Consider the following 20,736-nt stretch of genomic DNA (forward strand, 5'->3'; position numbering starts at 1 on the left):
GCCACCTTTCCTTGGGAGGTGACCTACTGTGATATCATCCCCACTATGATTTTTGGAAACTTCGCATGTATGAGATCTATCATCTTCTTGACTTAGGCTTTTGGGGCATGCATTTTCATAGAGACTGTTCACCTTCACTTGTCTCAACTTCAAAAATTGAGATGGGGACACACTTAGATTTCATAGCCTCACTTGGAGCTTAAAGTTCACAGTTGTCACTTGACACCATGCCTATGGTTGCACCAACTCCATATTCCTTTCTAATTCCATGTTTGAGGCCACTTTTCACCTCCAATACATCAAAGTTGCCAACATTCCATGGCTTTCTTTACCCATCTCTCAAATTGGGCATTCATAACATAGAGCTGCTCCTTGATAGTCCTTGATGTAACTTGATGTTCTCAATTCTCCTGTCTAGCTCATGGAGAACCTTTTCATGTGGAGAGCCATTCAATCTTCTTGGTCTAGTAGGACTGGATATCATATTCCAAAACAAAGCAATTTTTTAAAATATGCCTCCTTTTGGCATAGATATCCTCAATCTCAACTTTTAAGTTCATAGTTGGACATCACATTGTGGAATAGGTTCCATCATCCTAGGTCGAGGCTCCAAGCTCTTAGAGGTTGCACACTCCTTGTGAGTTCTTTGCTTTGATACTAAGTGTGACAAACCATCCTTTGACCCCCATTTCAAGGTGTCTCCAAGGGGACTAGTTTGGTTCCTCATGGCTCGGGGGGCTCTCTACTCCTCCTAGCATGATTCATGGGACCCTCGAGTTGCATGCCCTTGGAGGGGTATCAACGCAAGGCCGCAACACGGAATACCCTGCACAAAGGCACATGGAAGCATAACACGACAGGAAGCAAGTATGAAGGCATAAGAGAGCAATAGTAGGCAAAGAGAGTAGAAATGGCCCTTCTTGGGGGTGATCATGTTACAAAGGAAGGTTACATAGCTAAAGGCAATCGCATAATGGGACGACTTGAAATCAGGGATCATGGGTGAGGGAGGAGCTAATCAATGCACATCCGTCATGACTAACATTGTGGGTGAGAGACTAGCACAAGAGAGATGCTCATATCCCTCGTACAAGAGGTGGGATTTCCTTGTGCGCGCGCGCGCGCACACACACACATGTATATATGTATAGAGAGAGTGTGCGTGTGTCCATTATGAAAATTAATTGAGAGAAATAAAAAACTTTCCTTTAGATGGAAAAAGGAGAAGGAAAAACTTGAAAGGTTTTTGAGGGGTGGCTAGCTTACGTCACGTGGCACCCCCAAAACTGAGCAGCCTCAAACATTTCAATTATGATAGAAAGGAGAGAGTTTTTTAGACATGTTGCGGCATGTCGCATTTGTGGGCAGGGTTTCTCTGCGGGAGGGAGATCAAATAAGAAGAAGAAGAAGAAGCAGCAGCAGCGGAAGGAGGGGGGGGGGGGGGAAAGAGAGAAGAGAGAGGATGAAGCTGCGGGTTCGGTCGTCTCGCGGTGGTGCAACCGTGAAGGTGGAGGTGCCTCCTCTGTGCTCCCTGCACGGCCTCAAAGACGCCATCGCTCAAACCCTTGCATCCAACGGGATCCCTTTCGTATCTCCTGTTCGCCTGTCCCTCAACAAAGTACAGGAACTGGACGGCCACGACTCCTCTTTGCTAAGCCAGTGCGGCATTCGGGCAGGAGATCTCCTCTTCTATCTCGAAAGCGCAGAAGAAGGTCTTGATGTGAATCAGATTGGGGGATCCGCAGGTATTTACATCTCTGAATCTGTAAGGCTGGATACAATTTCAGTGCTTGTTGTCTTCTGGATGTAATAGTTTTCATAGCTAGGGTTCGCATTATCCGTCACTCGCAGTTGAAAGGTTGCTGGTGCATTTAGGGTTTTTCCTTTCCGTTTTGGTGAGAGGGTGCAGTCTGCCTACAGTCATATTGCATCTAGGGAGTCACTGTTTGTATAGCTTCGCAGATATTGCAACCAGTTTTTGTCAATTACTTGGTACTGTTCTCATAGCTTAGTCTGAACCTCTCTGCTTGCAGTCCGATTGCATCTAGCGAGTTAGTTTAGGGCGACCATGTATATAGTTTTACTGATGTTGGGACCAAGTTTTTTCAATTACTTGGCACTGTTCTCGTTGCTGAATGTGAACCTTTCTGCTTACAGTCCTATTGCATCCAGAGAGTTACTCTTAGGGTTACCATGTGTATAGATTTGCAGTGTCCTTTTGCATCTAGAGAGTTACCGTTGGGGTTGCTATGTTAATAGTTTTGCAGATATCATGACCAATTTTTGTCAATTACTTGGCACTATTCTCATTGCCGAATGTGAACCGCTCTGACAAACAGGCCCTGCTGGAATTTCTACTCTTCAAGGGGGAGCCAAGCTTACAGGACATGCTAACGGCACGAATGAGAGAAATACCAAAACCTGCAGAGAGCTCTGTGCAGAAGCAGCAGTGAGAAGGGCTTCTTCAGGTTTTCATGCATTTGTGGACTCCTCGACCTTGTTACCCCATTCTGGTTCTGTATCCATTGATAATGTGCATGAACGAGTAGGAAAACCAGAGATTGCCAAGTCTGTGGTACATTTTGCATCTGTGACAGATGAGATGAGGCTGGAGCAGGTGGACGTGGATGACATGTGTGTTGATAATATGAACACTATTGCAGAGAATGTATCAGATTATATGTATGTGGAGCATGTTTCCAGTTCTTCATCCTTGAAGGCTTATAATTCAATCCCATCACTTCTGCAGAGAGTTTTGATCCATGAACAGAAGAATGCAAGGTATCCTGATCAGCTCTTACTTCTTGCTACACATGCGGTGATGCTCGAGACTGGGTTTAAGATCTGCAACACCTCTGGAGAAGAGAACAGTCTTCCACATGACTGGGTTTTTAATGGGGTTGTGAGTCTTCACTACATGCTTGAAGATGTAAGGCTAAATGCAGAAAATTCCGACTTAGGACGTGTCACATTGAGGCATCAGACAGTAGGGGGTACCTTAGTTATATATGGTTTTACTGATACGGGGACTACTCCATCAATTTACAGACTGTCAATGCAGTCATCCAAGTATTTAGCAGACAATGCTTTAACAAATGGTGATCTCATCAGTGCTTTCTCTGACATATTTGATCTTTGGAAGTGTGTTAAGGATGGGTTGTCTCTGCCTCTTTTAACTGCTGTATGTGAAAGGGCAGGATTGCCTGTTCCTGCTTCCTTGTCAATTGTACCAATTGAGCTGAAGATGAGGATTCTTGAGTGCCTCTCAGCTTTGGATCTTTTGAAGTTGGGGTCTACTTGTTCAGAGCTTAGACACTTGTGTGCCAATGATGAACTGTGGAAAAGACTCTTCATTAAAGAGTTTGGAGATCCAGGAGCTCAGATGCCTCATGGTTTTTCTAGTTGGAAAGGTTTTTTTCAGGAAAAGTTTGTAGATAGGAAGAGAGCAGTAGAGAGATTAGGGAGAAGATATGGGTCTCACCAACCTTTCTATGGAGTCTCTTCAAGGTTCCCCTCACGCAGGCCACCCTGTTTTGGTGGAATCATAGGAGGTGACTATGATCTGTTTCCTTCACTTGGCAGTGGACCAAGCAGGGGTGGATTTTGGGGTACACGAGGCCCCCTTGGGGGTTTGCATGAGAGATTCCGGGTTGATGGTCTTAACACTCATGGACTTGAAGTGAATGATCTAGATTCAGTGCTTCCGCACAACTACAGATAGTTTTTCATTTGTAACCACTGTTCATGAGATAAGTGCTATATGGTGTGACCTATACCAGGGTTGTCGTATATACTCGTGTTTGTTATAAATATGTGTTTCTGTATCCTCCCATGCCTTGTAATCCATGCTAATTCTATCAATGTTGCGTACACACAATGAACACTTTCACTTTGAAGTTTATCGTGCTGCCTCAGCATTTTGAATTGTCTATGGTTAATATTCTATTGAGATAATGAGGTTTCAGAGTGGTTTGTTATGGTTTGATACTGGTAGGCCTGGTTTGTTCTTTATCCTTGCAACTCTTTTGTACTAGATGTCATAGTTGAAGATGTATGCAGGACTAAACCTAAGTAAGGGGATAAAGGATGAGAGGCATGCTTCTTTAGTACTTGAAGAGTGTCAAAAATGAAAGAAGCATGCAGGAGCAGGGTTTAGATATACACATCTCTTTGTGTATCGAATGTAATGGTTTGAATCATTCTGGAGGGATGTACAAACGCTTGGATATTAGAAAAGCAGAGACTAGGCCATTGTTTGTTCTTAGGGTATTTTGTTAGTCCTGAAGTGTAATGTAGTTTGAAAAGTCTTGTTGGTAGAATATCTTGAAGTATATACCGAAGTTTTGATCTCCTCTATGCATCTCTATTATAATTTATTTGATTTGATTTAATGATTTACTTCCTCATCCTTGTAATGTGCAGCCTACCTCTTAATGGCTGGTAGGCGTGCATGCGCATGTGCATCCACACTTCGTTTTAACATGCTATCTAATGCACGTAGTGTATTTGTTCAAAGGGCTTTGTGAGTGCCATTAGATTTGGTGTTCTTGTTTTAGTGCACATGGTCTCAACTTGCTCCAAAGGATTAATTGGTTTTGAAAAACTACCAATGATTGCCTTTTCCCTCCTACTTGCGTACTTGTACATTGTTGTATAGAACCAAATTAAGGAGCTTTCAGTGACTAGATTTAGGCTTGTTATTTCTCTCTACTTACACATTTCAAATAAATAGGTATATAGCCTTATGTTTGCTGTCCTACACACACTCTCTCCATGTGTTATACCTTTTTCTACTTTACTCCTTGCATATTGTCATTTTCAGAAAGCTTCCTTAAAAACACATTGATTTGATTCATTTTATGTCAAGAGTATCAACAAAATTAGTCTCTTAGTTAGGCTTTATTTGAATGTATTTTCTTTTTAATGTCTAGAAAGTATTGCCACCCCAACATGTATTAGGATTCCACACAATTGATCTAAGGAACATAAATTCAAAACTTCAAGTTCACTTTATTTTCAAATGTGAGCAATTGATGGCATTCAGACGAATTCCACAAAATCCTAATATAGAGCATCCTTGTACAATATTGATGTAGATACTAGTTTCATTCAATTCTTCTCAAGAGATTTATGAAGCAGATTGAAACTATGTGGCTTTTGAAGGCATAAATGATGTGGCACACTAGAAGGGCTTAGCTATGTACAAACAAATGAGGGGTGAGAGAGCCTACCATCTAAGTGGATAATGTACATATACTAATATAGCACTTGTAGTGTATGGTGCTTACAAACCATCTCATTAATGCTTTAAAGGAAACACACTCTAGCCAATGGAGATTGGAAGCAATTTAACCAACATCTCTTAAAAGGTAGAATATAGAGTGAGCATAAGTTTGGATTGTTGAAGAATAGCCAATGGGGATTGAAATAAGTTTAATCAACATCTCTCAAAAAGTGAAATGGACATTGAGCGTAAGTTTGGATTGTTGAAAAATAAGCAACACATTTTGCATGACATTATTGTTGATCTTCATTGTGTTTGGAGCCCTTATATACTAAAAGCTTGTTACATACTATACAATTTTCTAACAAATACTTATAATGAAAGACTTGGAGATGATGATGTTGATTTTAGGGTCTTGCCTTTGTGTATGTGTAAAAATGGATTCCTCTTTTTCATCCATTCAAATGGCATGAGCATAAGCAAGTTCATCTCTTGTGAATCTCCCTTCAAGTCCATTAAGTTTTGATGTAGCGGATAACATGCCACTCATATAGAAAAATAATTCTCATTGCCTCTTTGGACCACTCCTACATGTAATCCTTTTGCATACTGTTCCATTTGCTTTGACATTGGCTTTTGGTGCATCTTCTATTAACATTTTGGGATATTTCAGCCTAATGCTTAGCTTGAAGATCTCATTTTTAAAGGAAAATCTATGTCTTGGTGATAATCAAGAAGTGTTGAAATTTCCAAGGAAGATTAATGTTTAAGTTTCATGTTTCATGTAGTGATGGATTCTCTCACCATTATTGATGATGGAGAGATTTGTAAGGACGGTTGGTTCCCTATGAAGAAATTTAGCATTGACATAGCTTATTGTGGACATGGACATGGTTGGGGTAGAGCTAAGAAAACTCAAATGTGGGAATGTTTTTGGCACACTCATTAGTAGAAGTTTGAGGCACTATCACTTTGGAATTTTTAAAAAACAATTCTAACATTTTAAAAATTATTAATTTGATTGAAATGGCTTGAATAATTGTCACTTTCTAGGAGTAAAGTGGATTGATTGTTAGTTTCGTTGAGATAGGGTGAAGTGATTGTCATTTTCCATTAGTAATATTTTGCCATCACATTTCAACCATTTCGCTTATCAAGGCAAAAAAAGGTGGTGGAATCTTGTTGTTTGAAATCTTTCAGTGTTCATTTCCTCCTCTTTTCCCTCCACTCAATAGCCCTGCATGTTTTTGCTCTCTATTTTCCTACTCCATGGAGGCATCTACTCGGTGTAGAAAAGTTAATGCTTCCATTGAGTCCATAATCACTTATAGTACACTTGATAAGCAAGGCAGGTGTGTTTCCTTGACCATTACAAAGGGAAGTTAGATAATCATGCAACAAAAAAAGTCGAAGAGATCCTCGACATGCAACCCTTTCTTATCATGATGGAAAGACAAGGTAACATATTTTTGGCTTGGTGGCTCCAAGAGGACAATCAAAGAAGTGTATGTGTAGCATATTTTAATGCATAAGGAGCTTTTTTGGTATTAATGAAGATTCGTGTTTCTTATTCATCTTATAAATGATAATTCCATTTGATGTTAACAAACTTGTATCCATCAAGCCTCCAGAAGTGGCAGTCGCCACCAATGGAGTATGTTGTAGATACATCCACACCTACATTGATGAAGAGCTTTACAAGGGAAGGACCAAAGTGGTACTTGCTGAGAGGGGCATATCCTTTTACAATCATTCTTACATACTACCTCCCTTTAATGAGCAATGGGAAACCTTATCTAGCCTTGCCCTTCTAGATTTTAAGAGCAGAGAATGACAGTTAGCAAATCCAAGGATAAATAAGAGTTATAGGTGTAAAATTTTCCATGAGGTGCAGAAATGCCTAAATTCCAATATTCCAAGTAGACAAAGCAAAATATCTACTTTTATACATGTAGCCATTTTTGTGGGCTTCTTCTCTAGTGGTGAAGTCTAGACCTCAAGAACCATATTCCTAGTGGTGCCTAGATGCAGATAGCATCTTCGATTTTGTAGATGTAAGATAGGATACAAAGGTACAAGATGGAATCTCCTACAATACAACTAGATTCTATTGTCTATGAGCACATGATTGCCACTCAGAACTTCACTATGACATTCTCATACAAAAGATGTCACCATGTTTACGGGAAGTTAGTGCCACTAGACCAAGACATGAGGGAGTTTTCTAGAAATCGAATATTAGACATTGATGTTTGGCTGAATGGTGAACTTTTGATCATTATGAAGCTAGGGTCAACATTCACATTACGACAATTGAGGAGGGACTTGCACAATGAAGACGTCCAACTTCCTACTTCATTTAAATTCTATGTTGATGATAAAAAGGTGCATTGTTATTTGCATCGTCTATTTTGCTTTACATTCACAAGATCAAATGATTTGTTTGCATCACATCATCTCTAGTTACTTTCTCTTGACGTTTGCCAGGACCCAATGAGAAAGGAAAATATATGTAAAGAGATAACAAACAATTCTTTGCATCTACGTTAGAAAGCCATTATTAGTTCAACTTGCGTACTATATTAGTACAAGCAATTACATAGGCCTTTTCTACATAAGAAAGACAAACATTTTAGGAGCCTTTTGCATACAAGAAAGACAATACTACCAAAAACTTGTAATCAACAAGTTTAGCAATATGAATGAGAACACTTTTTTTTTGCATTTTCATTTTTTTAGTATAGAGTAAAATTGTACAATGTGATGAGTGAATGAGCCACTGCAAAACTACAGTGCAAAGGCCATAAAGACCAGGCTTAAGAATGTAGTAGGTGTGGGCTATTTCTAACTTTGTGCTATTTCTAACCAAGCTGAATAGCAACTTCATACATCTAGATGCTCATTAAAGGGATGTGTAGTTTCCTAAAGGGGATACTCTCAATGGCAATTTAGGATAGGCTTGTATGTGACCCTCATGTGATGTAAATCTATAATGGGTCATCACCCAGTGGGAGGCATCTCATCATATCACTCTTTGGTGACCTTTTTGTGGCAAATTAGCCACTATAAAGCTAGGGAAGCCCCTCCTAATTGCTATAGAGGGCACCTATATCTAGTTGTAGAGGGTCTCCCAATTGTGAAGAGCTCTTCTATCACTTGGTGGTGACTCTTGTGTGCATTGAAGCCCACATACATCACCACCAAGAAAAGGGAGGGACCTCCCACTTACAAAGGGCACATGTATCACTTGGTGGTGACCCTTGTGTGGGTCACCACCAAGTAAGGGAGGCCCTTCCCACTTATAGAGAGACATCGTATCACTTGGTAGTGACCCTTGTGTGAAGGAGGCCCTCCAATTGTGGGGCTCAACTAGCATGGAGACCATGCTATCGAAGGTAAGAATTGTGTGTAGGTGGGAGGGAGAGGGGATATAAAGTGGGGTTAGAGTAACAAGCCTATTTTCCCAAGGGAAAAAAGGGAGTGGATAAATATGCATACCACACCCTCTCCCATTGTTGGTCCACCTCAAATTTCTTTTCATTAGGAAATTGATGAAATCCTAACCTAAAGGGACCTTTTTTAGTATGTGTTTACCCTAATGGATATGATTTTCATGTGGTCAAGTGTAAGCTCAAAGTCTCGTGCTCCTCTCTTTGATAGCCATTCCAATGGTCTCACTTGAATGGGAGTTATATTGATGTGTATTGAGTGTTGAGCATGGAGGGTGGTTGTGTACTAGGGGATTTAGAGGTATCTCTCAAATAGTTTTTGTGAGGGGGAGGGGAGTATACTTTTTGTCAGACATAATAACCTTTGGCCGGGCAAGTAGCCCAAGATGACCATTAATTAGTGTGTCCGGAAAAGGGCAAGAAGTGCCAAGGTCCGAAGCTCGGGGGATACCCTCAGATTTCTTGCAAAATTGGGTAGGACTTGTCTATTTGGGAACACCAGTGGGGTGCACCATGAAAACAGGCCCTAGAGACCCGATTAGAAGGTGGGAAGAGGGTATATTTGGTTGGGAGGTGAGTAAGACACACACAAAATCTTCTTCTCTTTCTCACATTTGGTATCAGAGCACGTGGGTTTCCAAAAAAAGATTTGGGGGTTTTTGTTACGACCACACAAGTGAGATCATGCGACAATGTGAAGGCATATCTCTGGAACACACCACAAAAGACAACGCAACACCTCTTTCTGGTGGCACCCACCATAAGGCCCAACAATAGCCCAAAATCACACCAATAGCACCACCAAGGCCAAGGCACACTCCATCACACAAGAGAGCTTTCTCTCTTTTACTTGAGAAAATGACTATCTCCCTTCCACCATATATCCTTAGTAAATTTCTTGTGGCACTCTGCATGTGGGATAGAATCCCGTTTTTACCAAGCTTGTGAGCCCTCCATCACCTTGTAAAAAAAAAGGGTGTTTTTTCTCCTCTTTTTGAGCACATTTTCTGAGATCTATAACTTCTTGGTACGACATCCAAATTGCAAACCGATTTCACAAGCTTCGAGAATGATTTGAAGACAAGATTCTGAAGTATTATCATTGCCAATTGAGCTTGGGAGCACTTCCAAAATTTCGCGCCAAAGTGACCTCTTGAGGTGGGAAAAAATTGGGATTTTTGGGCTCCAACAGACTCCGATTCAAGTGCTATCAGTTCTTGTGGTTTTCTTGCATCTATGAGTATTGAATTTCAACATATTTGACTTCTGGTTTTGACTGGCGAGGACATTTCAAATTGCTTTTGTCATGGTGCCAGATACGCTTTATCTCTACCTTTTGGGGCTTAAAATTCACTACTTTGAGTGCGTCTATGTATGCTTGAGAGTGTGGATTATGTGTATTTGGATGTTTATGCATGGTTTCAAAGAGGATTTACTAATCTATTCAGCTTTGCACTTTTGTTCGAAATGTACAAAGAGGCTTGCTTTTGACATGTATGCTTCTTGTGGATAGTATTTGTGCGAAAACATAGTAGTTTTATGAAAGTACATTGTATTTACGCTTGCCTTCCTTTTGTTGGTTTGAATTATCAATCCAAAAAAAAAAACATCAATTAATCAATCATTTCAGGCACTGAAGATATGCCTTTGAATGACATTGATGTAGAGGAAGAACCTCTTATGCATGATGACGAATTGCCCTCTTCATCAAATGATGTGCGTAATCGTCTTTCTAGTTTGAAAGGCACTATGCAAGTTTTGCTTGAACAAATGCAAATTTTAACTCGAAATGCTTTGGATAAATGTAAGAGACCTTTATATGAGAGTTTAGCTGATGCGTGTATGCATGACACACAAGTTATATATGACTCCTCCGTAGTCGTTCCTCCGTTCCAGAAGCTAAGTGGCAGCTAAAAGACCTTAAGTCGCCTAAGTTTAATGGCACGGCGGCACAAAGGACTGCATATGCGGTGGAACAATGGCTCTCTAAATGGGAGCAATGTTTTAAGTTATGCCATATTCATGAGGAGGCTTTAAAGATACAGCAAGCTATATAGAATCTCATGGATGTCGTTCACCGTTGGTGGCAGAAAATTGAGCAGGATCATGCAGAGCCGTCTACTTGGATTGCATTTAAGACATTGTTATATAATAATTTTGTCCCTCCAAATGAGCGAACAAGGGCTCTAGATGCGTGGTTCTTCATAGCTTAGAAGAGCTACTCTGTCCACGAATATGCGGACAAGTATAGAGAGATTTTGTTAAAGGTCCCTGAACATATTCCTAACTTTTTGCAAGTGCATAAAATTGTCATGGGCTTAAAAGAAACCTTAAGGCCACTTGTCAGGAAGGAGAGATGTAAAACCTTGAATGATGCAGTGGAGCTTGCATTAGTCCTTGAATATGGGAAGGCCCAGAGATTTCCTTGGACTAGAGGTGCACGCCCTGTCTTTACTCTTGCAATTGCACATAGTGCTCCTCGTGCGAAGGACAGTAGAGAAGTGCATATGATCAAGACTGTGACAGGAACCAAGAGGAAGGTATCAGCTATGGCTGAGAGAGCCTACAATAAATCCATGCTCACTCCACAACAAAGGGAGAAAGCAATGAGAGAAGGTCTTTGTTACGGATGCCTGGGGCAACATAAATTTAAGGCTTGTCCCAAGAAGGCAAGAGTTAGTGCTCAAATGGTGCTTAATCCAATGGAGGATGTGGATAAGGCGAGAGATGACCTAGATGAGTCACCTCCACAGGACTCTGGTTATCATGAACGAATCCTAGCCATCATAGTAACAAAGAAAGTACCAACTATGCCAGATGCAGTGTTATTGCCTGAGGCACAAAAGGGGTATCAGTTTGTTGACATTGAGCTCATTGTAATGAAAGGCATAGTGGCAAGATGCAATGTGCGTATTTTATTTGATACGATTCTTTACATAATGTTATTAGCTCTAATCTCGTCAAGAAGCTGAAGCTCAAGACCACCCCTTCAGAATATAGTTATTCAGTAGAGCTAGCTAACGGGATGGGTACAGAGACATGGGATCAGCAAGTTGTTGACCTCCCTGTATAGATCTAGTCCTATGAGGACAAATTGGATTTTGAAATTACGTGGCTTGCAAGATTCGACCTAGTGTTAAGCAAGCAGTGGCAAGCAAAGAAGAGACCTATCATTGACTTCTCTTCTCATATTTATCAATTTGAGCTTGAGGGCCGACGATTGTTGATTCGCAGAGAACCGGATCTCCAAGAAGCGAAGATTCTCTTGATGACTAAGGCACTCAAGATTGACTGTAAGTCTCTTTACTTTTGTTATATTTTAAATATTTCTAAATGTCTGTCAAAGGATGACACGGATAAAGGTGGAAGTTCCACAAGTATTCCTTCGGCCTTATCAAGTAAAATAAGATCCCAATTTTGTGATGTATTTAAATCAGATCTACCTCTTGGTTTACCTCCTCATAGGAACGTGGAGCATAGGATTGAGCTCGTCCCAGGAGCTAATCCAGTTGCTAGACCCACGTTCAGGATGAGTCTACAGGAGGAGAATGAAGTTCGTAAGGTGGTGGATGAGTACTTAAGCAAAGGATTGATTAGACCTAGCTTTTCACCCTTTGTAGCCCCTGTTTTACTTCTAAAAAAGAAAGATGGTTCTTTTCAAATGTGTGTAGACTATAGGGCTTTAAATAAAATAATGTCAAGCATAGATATCCTATGCCTCGTATTGATGATCTCTTGGATGATCTAGGTGGTGCTTCTATCTTTAGTAAGATTGATTTAAAAAAGCGGTTATCACTAGATTAGAGTAAGAGATGAAGATATATCTAAAATTGCTTTTAGAACAAGATTTGTTCAATATGAGTATTTGATTATGCCTTTCGGTTTAACAAATGCTCCTGCTACTTTTATGATGTTAATGAATGATTTACTAAGACCATACATGGGCAAGTTCGTTGTAGATTTTATTGACGATGTGCTTGTGTATAGTAAGAGTGTCCATGAATATGAGTCACATTTGGTGACAATCTTTGAAACTTTGCGGGAGCCAAAACTGTATGCTAACCCATACAAGATGATTCTATGCTTAGCAGAGATAGAATATTTAGATCATATTGTATCTGTCGATGGGATCAAGATGGAACCCAAGAAGGTTGTTGTGATACTTAGTTGGTTGACACCCCAAAATGAAATAGCTCTTTGTTCCTTTTTGGGATTGTCAGGATTTTATAGGAGATTTATATACACATACTCGTATATAGTTGCTCCTATGATAGATTTATTGCAAGATATGGTGCCCTATGTGTGGACATCAATGCAACAAGAAAGTTTGAGGCTTTGAAACAAGCAGTTTCTACCGCCCCTGTTCTCAAGATAGTTGATCCTAAGAAACCATTTGTTTTAGAAACAGATGCAAGTAGCATCGCAACAGGTGCAGTCCTTAGCCAAGAAGGCAGGCCTATAGCTTTTCAAAGCAAGAAGCTTTCCCCAAGCCAACAAAATTGGACAGTTCATGAACAAGAGTTTTATGCTATTGTTCATTGCCTTAAAGTTTGGCGGCACTATTTATATGGTGCAGATTTTAAAGTTTATACAGATCACCATACCCTTAAGTATTTTTGTGGTCAACTAGATCTTCAAGGGCGCCAAGCTTGATGGGCTGAAATGATGTAAGAATTTCATATGGAAATTCTATACAAGAACGGTAAGGATAATGTTGTTGCTGATGCATTATCTCGTATAATGTATCAAATGAGCTTTACAATTTTAGAAAGCTCATTGCTTCAAGAAATAAAGAAAGCACAGTTAGAAAACTCTTATATGGCAAAAATTTATCAGGCCATAGAACGAGACTCTTTGATTAGGGATGAACCAAATACTTCTGTTTCATTACATACTGTTATTTCTGATAAGGAAAGTTCATTTAAGAACTTTTCAATCGAGAATGGGTTTCTTAAACGAAAATGCAAGATCTGTGTTCCTAGTGCACGGGAACTATGAAAGAAATTTTTGTTTGATAACCATGATGTGCCTTGTGTAGGACATCCTGGTATTGATAATACCATACAACTTGTTAGAAGGACATTTTGGTGGCCAAAGTTGGCCAAGGATATCTGCCAATATGTCCAACAGTGCTTTCAATGTCAAGTTAATAAAGTAGAAAGGGTGAAGACCTGGTCTGCTAATGCCATTACAAATTCCAGAATCTAATTGGAAAAGCATTTCCATGGATTTCATTATCGGCTTACCTAGAACCCAGAGACAAAAATACACTATCCTAGTGATAGTGGATCACTTCAATAAAATGGCTTATTTTATAGCCACTCGCAAAAGTGTGGAATCTCCACAAGTCGCAGATTTGTTTATTGATCATGTGTTTAGGTTGCATGGTCTACCTATGTCCATTGTGTTTGATAGGGATGTCAGGTTTACTGGTCATTTTTTGTGTCCTGTCTTTGGTTGTTTGTCTTTAAACATGTCAAGTGGTGATTACCCAGAAACATATGGTCAAACAAAAAGAGTCAATCGGATACTAAAAGACATGCTGAGAGCATATGTATCTGATAAACAAACAGATTGGGATACACATATTTGTCGTTGTTAGAATTTTCGTATAACAACAGACCTCATAAGGCGACAAGTTTGTCTCCTTTTGAAATAAATTATGGAATGAATCCAAGTTTTCCTAGTACAGTAAGGACAGATGAGAAATGCCCAGCTGCGGCAGAATTTCTTACTAACATACAAGCTAATATTAAAATTGCTCAAGCCAAGTTATAGCAAGCTGTTGATAGGGATAAGCATTTTGCAGATAAGAAAAGTTCAAGTAGGATCTTTGAATTAGGAGAAAAAGTTTTTCTCCAAGTACCAGCCAAGTCATCTAGTTTATTGACTGGCAAATGCCCAAAGTTATCTCCAAGATATTGTGGACCGTGGAAAATTATTCAGAAGATAAGTGATGTAGCTTACCGATTGGAACTTCCTCCTGGATTCCATGTTCATCCAGTGTTTCATGTTAGCAAATTAAGAAAGTATATCTTAAGTGATGATAATCTAATTGATGGTATGGTACCTTTGTAGGAACATGATTCAGTTGTTGACCATGGACCAGACAAGATACTAGATCGGAGAGAGAAACTGTTGTGTAATCGTACTCTCCACAAGTATCTAGTTGCCTGGAAGGGTCTACCAATTACTGATGCTACATGGGAATTAGAAACTTTGATTCCATGACACTTCCCATCAATAATCATTGAGGACAATGATTTTTTGAAAGGGGGAGAGAATGTCAGACATAATAACCTTCAGCCAGGCAAGTAGCCCAGGATGGCCATTAATTAGTGTGTCCTGGACAAGGGCAAGAAGTGCCAAGGTTTGAAGCTCAGGGGATACCCTCAGATTTCTTGCTAAATTGGGCAGGACTTGTCTATTTGGGAACACAGGTCGGGTGCACCATGAAATCAGGCCCTAGAGACTCGATTAGAAGGTGGGAAGAGGGTATATTTGGTTGGGAGGTGAGTAAGACACACACAAAATCTTGTTCTCTTTCTCACACTTTTCCCTTAAATGGAAAAGTATAAATGCAAAGGTAAGCTTCAAAGCCCATGGGATTTGAAAGGGAGGAAAAGCAAGTCATTTCTATTCCAAAATGGTCCACAAAACCACCCAAAAATGCAAACAATGCACTTTTTTGCATCATAAAAATTCCTATACACGGAACAAAACTTCAAACGACCACAACTTTTTGATCCAAAGTTTGGAATTCAAAAGCACTCAAAGCATTGGTGTCATAACAATAATCTCTATGATTCTATTGCCCCAAATGTTTGATCAATCTTTGATTTTTTTTCCTTACTATGAAAATTTCTATTTATAGGGAGAGAGAATGCCTCTTTGAGGCTAGTATTAAAGCAATACAATCATAAACTATTATAAAACAAGGATACTATTTCACAGCTAGAGATACAATGTGATCAATTAAGTCTCAATGAAACAATATTAGGGGTTCGCAAAGGGTATGGGAAACTTCAGAATATTCAAGTTATAAAGTGGTGGCATCAAGAAGAGGATACATGACGCAATGAAGTTTGACTTTTCTTTCTCTATCTTAAAAAGTATTTTTAAAAGCATTCTATGATAAGTGAACATTTTGATTTTGAATACATGATATTTTACAACCCAATGAAGAAGGGGATTCAAGCATGGATGCATCAACTACACACATAAAAATACTTCTCAATAAGAAATAGATCAAACCAATCTTAAATGATAGAAGTATCAAAAACATAGAAAATAGGAGATTGAGGGATTTATCAAAGGGAACAAACTCAATCCAAGTGATAATAAGCAAGCTTTGTTGGATAAGATAGGTATATCCAATAGAGAATATAGAGCTATTTATAAATCTCCAATCAAAGTTGAAGGAATGTAGGCTGCACAAATCAATATTTCCAAATCCATTATCACTCAAAGGAATGAAAAGCAACTAAATGAGCAAGTTTTATTGTCCTAGAAGCTCCATTTTATCTCAAAGATACGTATTATGGGGGAGCAATAGGATAGGTGGTCTATAACAAATATGATAACATATTTTACAACTTGAGGCCTTACAATCATATTTTGTTCAAATATTTGAAGTGACTCTAGATGAATGCAATAGTATCCTCAAATTTGTAGTCAAGCTCAAGAAATGCTAGATTGTGAAAGATAGAAAGCTAGAATGGGTCACCATCACCATAATGAATAAGGTACTCGATCCAACAATTTCAAAGGAAAATCCAAAATGGTTTTCTTTGGGGGTCCTTTGAGGTGAGTATTGTATTATATTAGAATTTTTATTATGCTAATAGTGTGGTTGTGTCCAACAAAGAGTGTTATGTACTTATAATAATGTGTACATTCTAGGTTACATTCGATAATTTTGAAACCTTCCATTGGGTTTTCCATGAGACAAGTATATCTCAAATTGTTAGTGAGCAAATAAACAAGAAAATCTTGGATGTGGAAAGATTTGGATGGTACAAAGTAGAGTGGCATCTAGCACGTGATCTCAAGACCCTGAAATGAATCTAGCACATGATTTCAAGACCCTGAAATGCATATACAATGTTTCAAAGGGAGTCAATTCAAAGAGCCTATGGATATATTTCATACATAATACAAAGGAAATTGATAAAAAGAGTTAGAAAAAGGCCCTTGATATGCATCTAAAAGATCCAAAATTTGGACCAATTTTAGATATTCCATTATCAAGAGTCCATATCTACACAATGCATGGTCTATGCAATATCATTGAGAAACTACTTTTCTTATGTATATGTTTTGCTTGGACTATACAATCTAGGTCTATGAAAGTCAAGGCAATCGCAGCAATTGAGAAGACATTGTTAAACATTGGTTTACATGGTGGAAACATGAAGATTGAAAAGGATGAGGAAAGGCCAAAGGATGGTTGAGAAAGGAGCTTTCCATTGGAGCTATAAAAGCACATAGTCTTTTATTTGCACCATCCTTAGATAATACCACTAAGGAACACAATTCACGCAAAGGATTCAATACAATAGGTGGAAGTGCATCCATAATGTAGTTGTAGACCATGAAGACAATGGTGAAGCATGATCATGCAAGGCCAATGTTTGAAAGTCTTTAGATATAATCTTTAAGTTATGTGATATGCAAGTATAAAATATGCATGACTATCAAGCCTTTGAAACAACATTAGACGAGTTCAAAAAGTTAATGGTTAATGCATAGACAAATCAATGTATCACCCATTACATGGTACTTTGTCTTCTTAGAGATTAACAATAGTAAAGACATGGTAGTGTGTTAACCCTTTTTCCATAAGGTTGGCTAGAAGAGGAAAAACCTAGGTGATGCACGATAAAAAGTAAAATTGATGGGTGATAGTAGGCATGTAAAGGCTAAAGAAAAAAGATTAGTGTAAATCAAAAGAAATTTTCTAAAAGTACGTTGATTGCATTAAAGTGGCAAAAATCAAAGCCGAGAGTGAAGAAACATCTCAAAATGCAAAAAGCCAAACATAGCACAAAGATGTTAGGAACTCCAAAAATTTTGGAAAATTTAATCTAATGCCTAGGAAACCTAAATATTTACTGTAAAATAATTATTAACCACCAATCTCACTCTCATGCAAATTGTGATTTAAAGATTGTACACACACATATATTGCACATGTGTAAGTAAAAGAGATGCACCGATGGGCCAAATACCCAAGGTTGTGACTAATGAAATACTCAAGAATGATGCCAAGAGTAAGAGTCTAGTAAATTGTAAAAGAGTCCAACCATATTTAAGGTGGGAAATATTGAATTGAAATCATTCTTGTGGTTGTGACCAAACATGGCTTATCCTTCTTTTTCCACCTTCCTTATGCTTCAACTATGAGCCCTCTATTGGGAGAAGAGGCTACCGTTACCTCTTGGATTGGTTAAGAGGAGAGGGAAGTCATTACTTCATTGGCTTGAAGGATGATTCACCTTTCTTACTTCATTCTCTTGTATCTTCTGGGTAGTGGTAGTGACAGAAAGGGAGAGAGAGAGAGATGTTAAGCGAAGGGCAGCATAGAGAGGATGGGAGAGTGAGAGAGGAAGAGAGAGACTGTCTCATTTTTACTTGAAGGAGAAAGCAGAGGAGATAAATTTCTTATATGCAAGAGATGTGGAATCGAAAAGGGGCGAAGGCATGAAGAGAAAAAACAATTGAATTAGTGGAGTTTGGGAGCTCATTAATGGCTTCTAGGCTATAACATAGAGAGCTTCTATTGTCCATTTATTTTATTTGTCTTTTTGTTTTGATAACTAAGCTCAAAGAAGAATAACATCTTCAACTAGGAAAGGTTGGAGAGAGACCATGGCTCAAAAACTCACAGTGTGAGAGGTCTTGAGCAATTGAAGGATTGAGAGTGTGGATCAATAAATGTTTAGTCCAACACAATCATAGTTAGAAGCTATTGCCACACATTGAAATATTGGTCTATTGATGATCATTCTTATTGTCCACAAGAGGAATATGCCATACACTAGCAAGCTGTAGTCTCTTGTTAAGATGCATGTGCTAGTTTTTGGTAGAAACCTTGCATGACATAGTATAAGAACTTGGTAGAAACCTTGCATGGCATAGTATAAGAAGTCTAGATTGGAAGGTGACCAATCCGTGGTTTGTTTTGAGTAGATTAGATTATCACCATAGGTTTATTTGACCATTAGAATAGGATATTTTCTTTGAAACCATAAAAAAAGCAAACAAGCCCAAAAAACAGCTTGATCTCTTGTCTAGTGTTCATTGGTTGCATGCATGAAACTAGACTTGGGAAGTGGATTGAAAATTCTTCTGTGTATATTGACGGGAAATTTAGCAAATGCTCAATTTTCTTTTTCTAACTAAAATTTTTATTGATTTTTACTTAAATGGATTCATGGGATTCGAAGAAAAAGCAATCAATTGCAAGTAGTTAGTCAACTTGGGATATTGAAGCCTTTCACAATTGCATGCATTAAAAGAGGTTTAATCAAGGTTAAATTAGAATTAAAATATTAAAAAATATACTTTCATAGTATTTTATGTTGATTTATTAAAGTACATGCTCATGGAATCATGCTTGCAAGTGTGGGGATTACTAGCATAGACTAGCTAGTTAGGTGTTATTTAGTCAAGGTTATATTGGATGAAGGTTGATTGAATTATGTTACATTGAAAAGTTAAATGATTTTTAAACTTATTATTGTACTTGATTTGCAAAATAGTTTTATCTTCAAGTGATTGAAATCAATATTAATAAGTAAAGAGGTGTCAACTTAAACTAACTAGTCATTTGCCTTAGCAATTGAGAATGGAAAGAAAAATTTCAAATTCTCAAAGTCATTTATCATTGGTTTTTCATGGGATTTTAGCTTGCAGTAGTGACCTCTTGGTAGAGCTTGAGTAGCTCCTATCTTTATTGCAATTGGCATATATTTGGGGGTTAAGGATCCATCTTATTAAAGAGGTTGAACACACATATATTATTTCCATTTTTCTCTACAAATTTGTTGGCTTAGAGGAATGATATATTCAATTTTGGTCCTAGCATAGTTGGATACACTATCAGAGGTTCTATGGGACACAATGAGCTAATTAGGAATTAACTACACATAGTTTTGCTATATTTGAGGTTCCCATTATCCATCTATCATCTCGGATCAAACTTTGCAAGGTGTTTAGGATTGAATTTGTAGGTCTTAAACTAGTTATGACCTTCTATTGCTCAAAAATCTAAATAGACAAGTCTAATACTTTGGTAGTGACTCATTAGACCTTTAGGTTAACATGTGATTTTGAATCTTGTGCCTTTATGGGGCAAGTATAGATTTCCATAGACATCCACATTGCATCTACTTCACATAGTGCATCCACATGTGTGTTTGACCCCACATGTGTGCATCTTGTGTGTTTGGCTACACACATGCTTTCACACAAGTAGGTGCGTCCATCACCCTACATAGTGCATCCATGTAAACACATGCACATATACCTACATGTGTGCATTTGAAGGCACATGTGTGCATCCACATACCTTAGTGCATCCAATTCACCATAGTACATCTAGCTACACACGTGGGTAGCATCTGTGTGCGTGCGACCATACATAGTGCATCAGATCACACATAGCACATCCATGCACCATGCATCTGTATTGTGCATTACAATCACATTATAGGTAGCCATGTGCATTCGTTCATCCTGGTTCATTTGACTGCACATTGTGCATTCGTGTGTATCTGACCACACATAGTGCATCCATTTGCACATAAGTGTGCATCCACCTACCGTGTGCATCAATTGATGCACATGGATCCACAACCCCATATGCACTTGTTTACATGTGTACATACACTCATAGCACCTTAGGTGCCCACAATTAACATTAATCAACCATTCATGCATGCCCATTGCACTCCATAGTGCATTGTGCATGCACAAACATCCACTACACCCTATGCACACATGCACATCTTGGTCACATACACCTTTATCACTTGTATGTCTAGACCCCTAATCACACAT

The 20,736-nt window shown here is 38.6% G+C and overlaps 1 protein-coding gene across 1 annotated transcript; it reads left to right on the plus strand.

The window, feature by feature from the left end:
- The first annotated feature begins 1,357 nt into the window (after window positions 1-1,357).
- On the plus strand, window positions 1,358-3,899 carry LOC148035642 (F-box protein SKIP22-like). Its single transcript, XM_087677633.1, has 2 exons — window positions 1,358-1,745; window positions 2,340-3,899. The coding sequence occupies exons 1-2, from the start codon at window positions 1,463-1,465 to the stop codon at window positions 3,719-3,721; spliced, it is 1,665 nt and encodes a 554-aa protein (XP_087533759.1). The 5' UTR covers window positions 1,358-1,462; the 3' UTR covers window positions 3,722-3,899.
- The last annotated feature ends 16,837 nt before the right edge of the window (window positions 3,900-20,736 follow it).

The sequence above is a fragment of the Lygodium microphyllum genome, chromosome 5 (genome assembly GCF_053477565.2).
Source record: "Lygodium microphyllum isolate KBCC chromosome 5, Lygodium_microphyllum_v1.1.10, whole genome shotgun sequence".
Classification (NCBI taxonomy): Eukaryota; Viridiplantae; Streptophyta; class Polypodiopsida; order Schizaeales; family Lygodiaceae; genus Lygodium; species Lygodium microphyllum.

Coding starts and splice junctions, on each gene's coding strand:
- LOC148035642 (XM_087677633.1), top strand. CDS start 1,463: ATGAAGCTGCGGGTTCGGTCGTCTCGCGGTGGTGCAACCGTGAAGGTG. Junction 1,746..2,339: donor TCAGATTGGGGGATCCGCAG/GTATTTACATCT, acceptor TCTGACAAACAG/GCCCTGCTGGAATTTCTACT.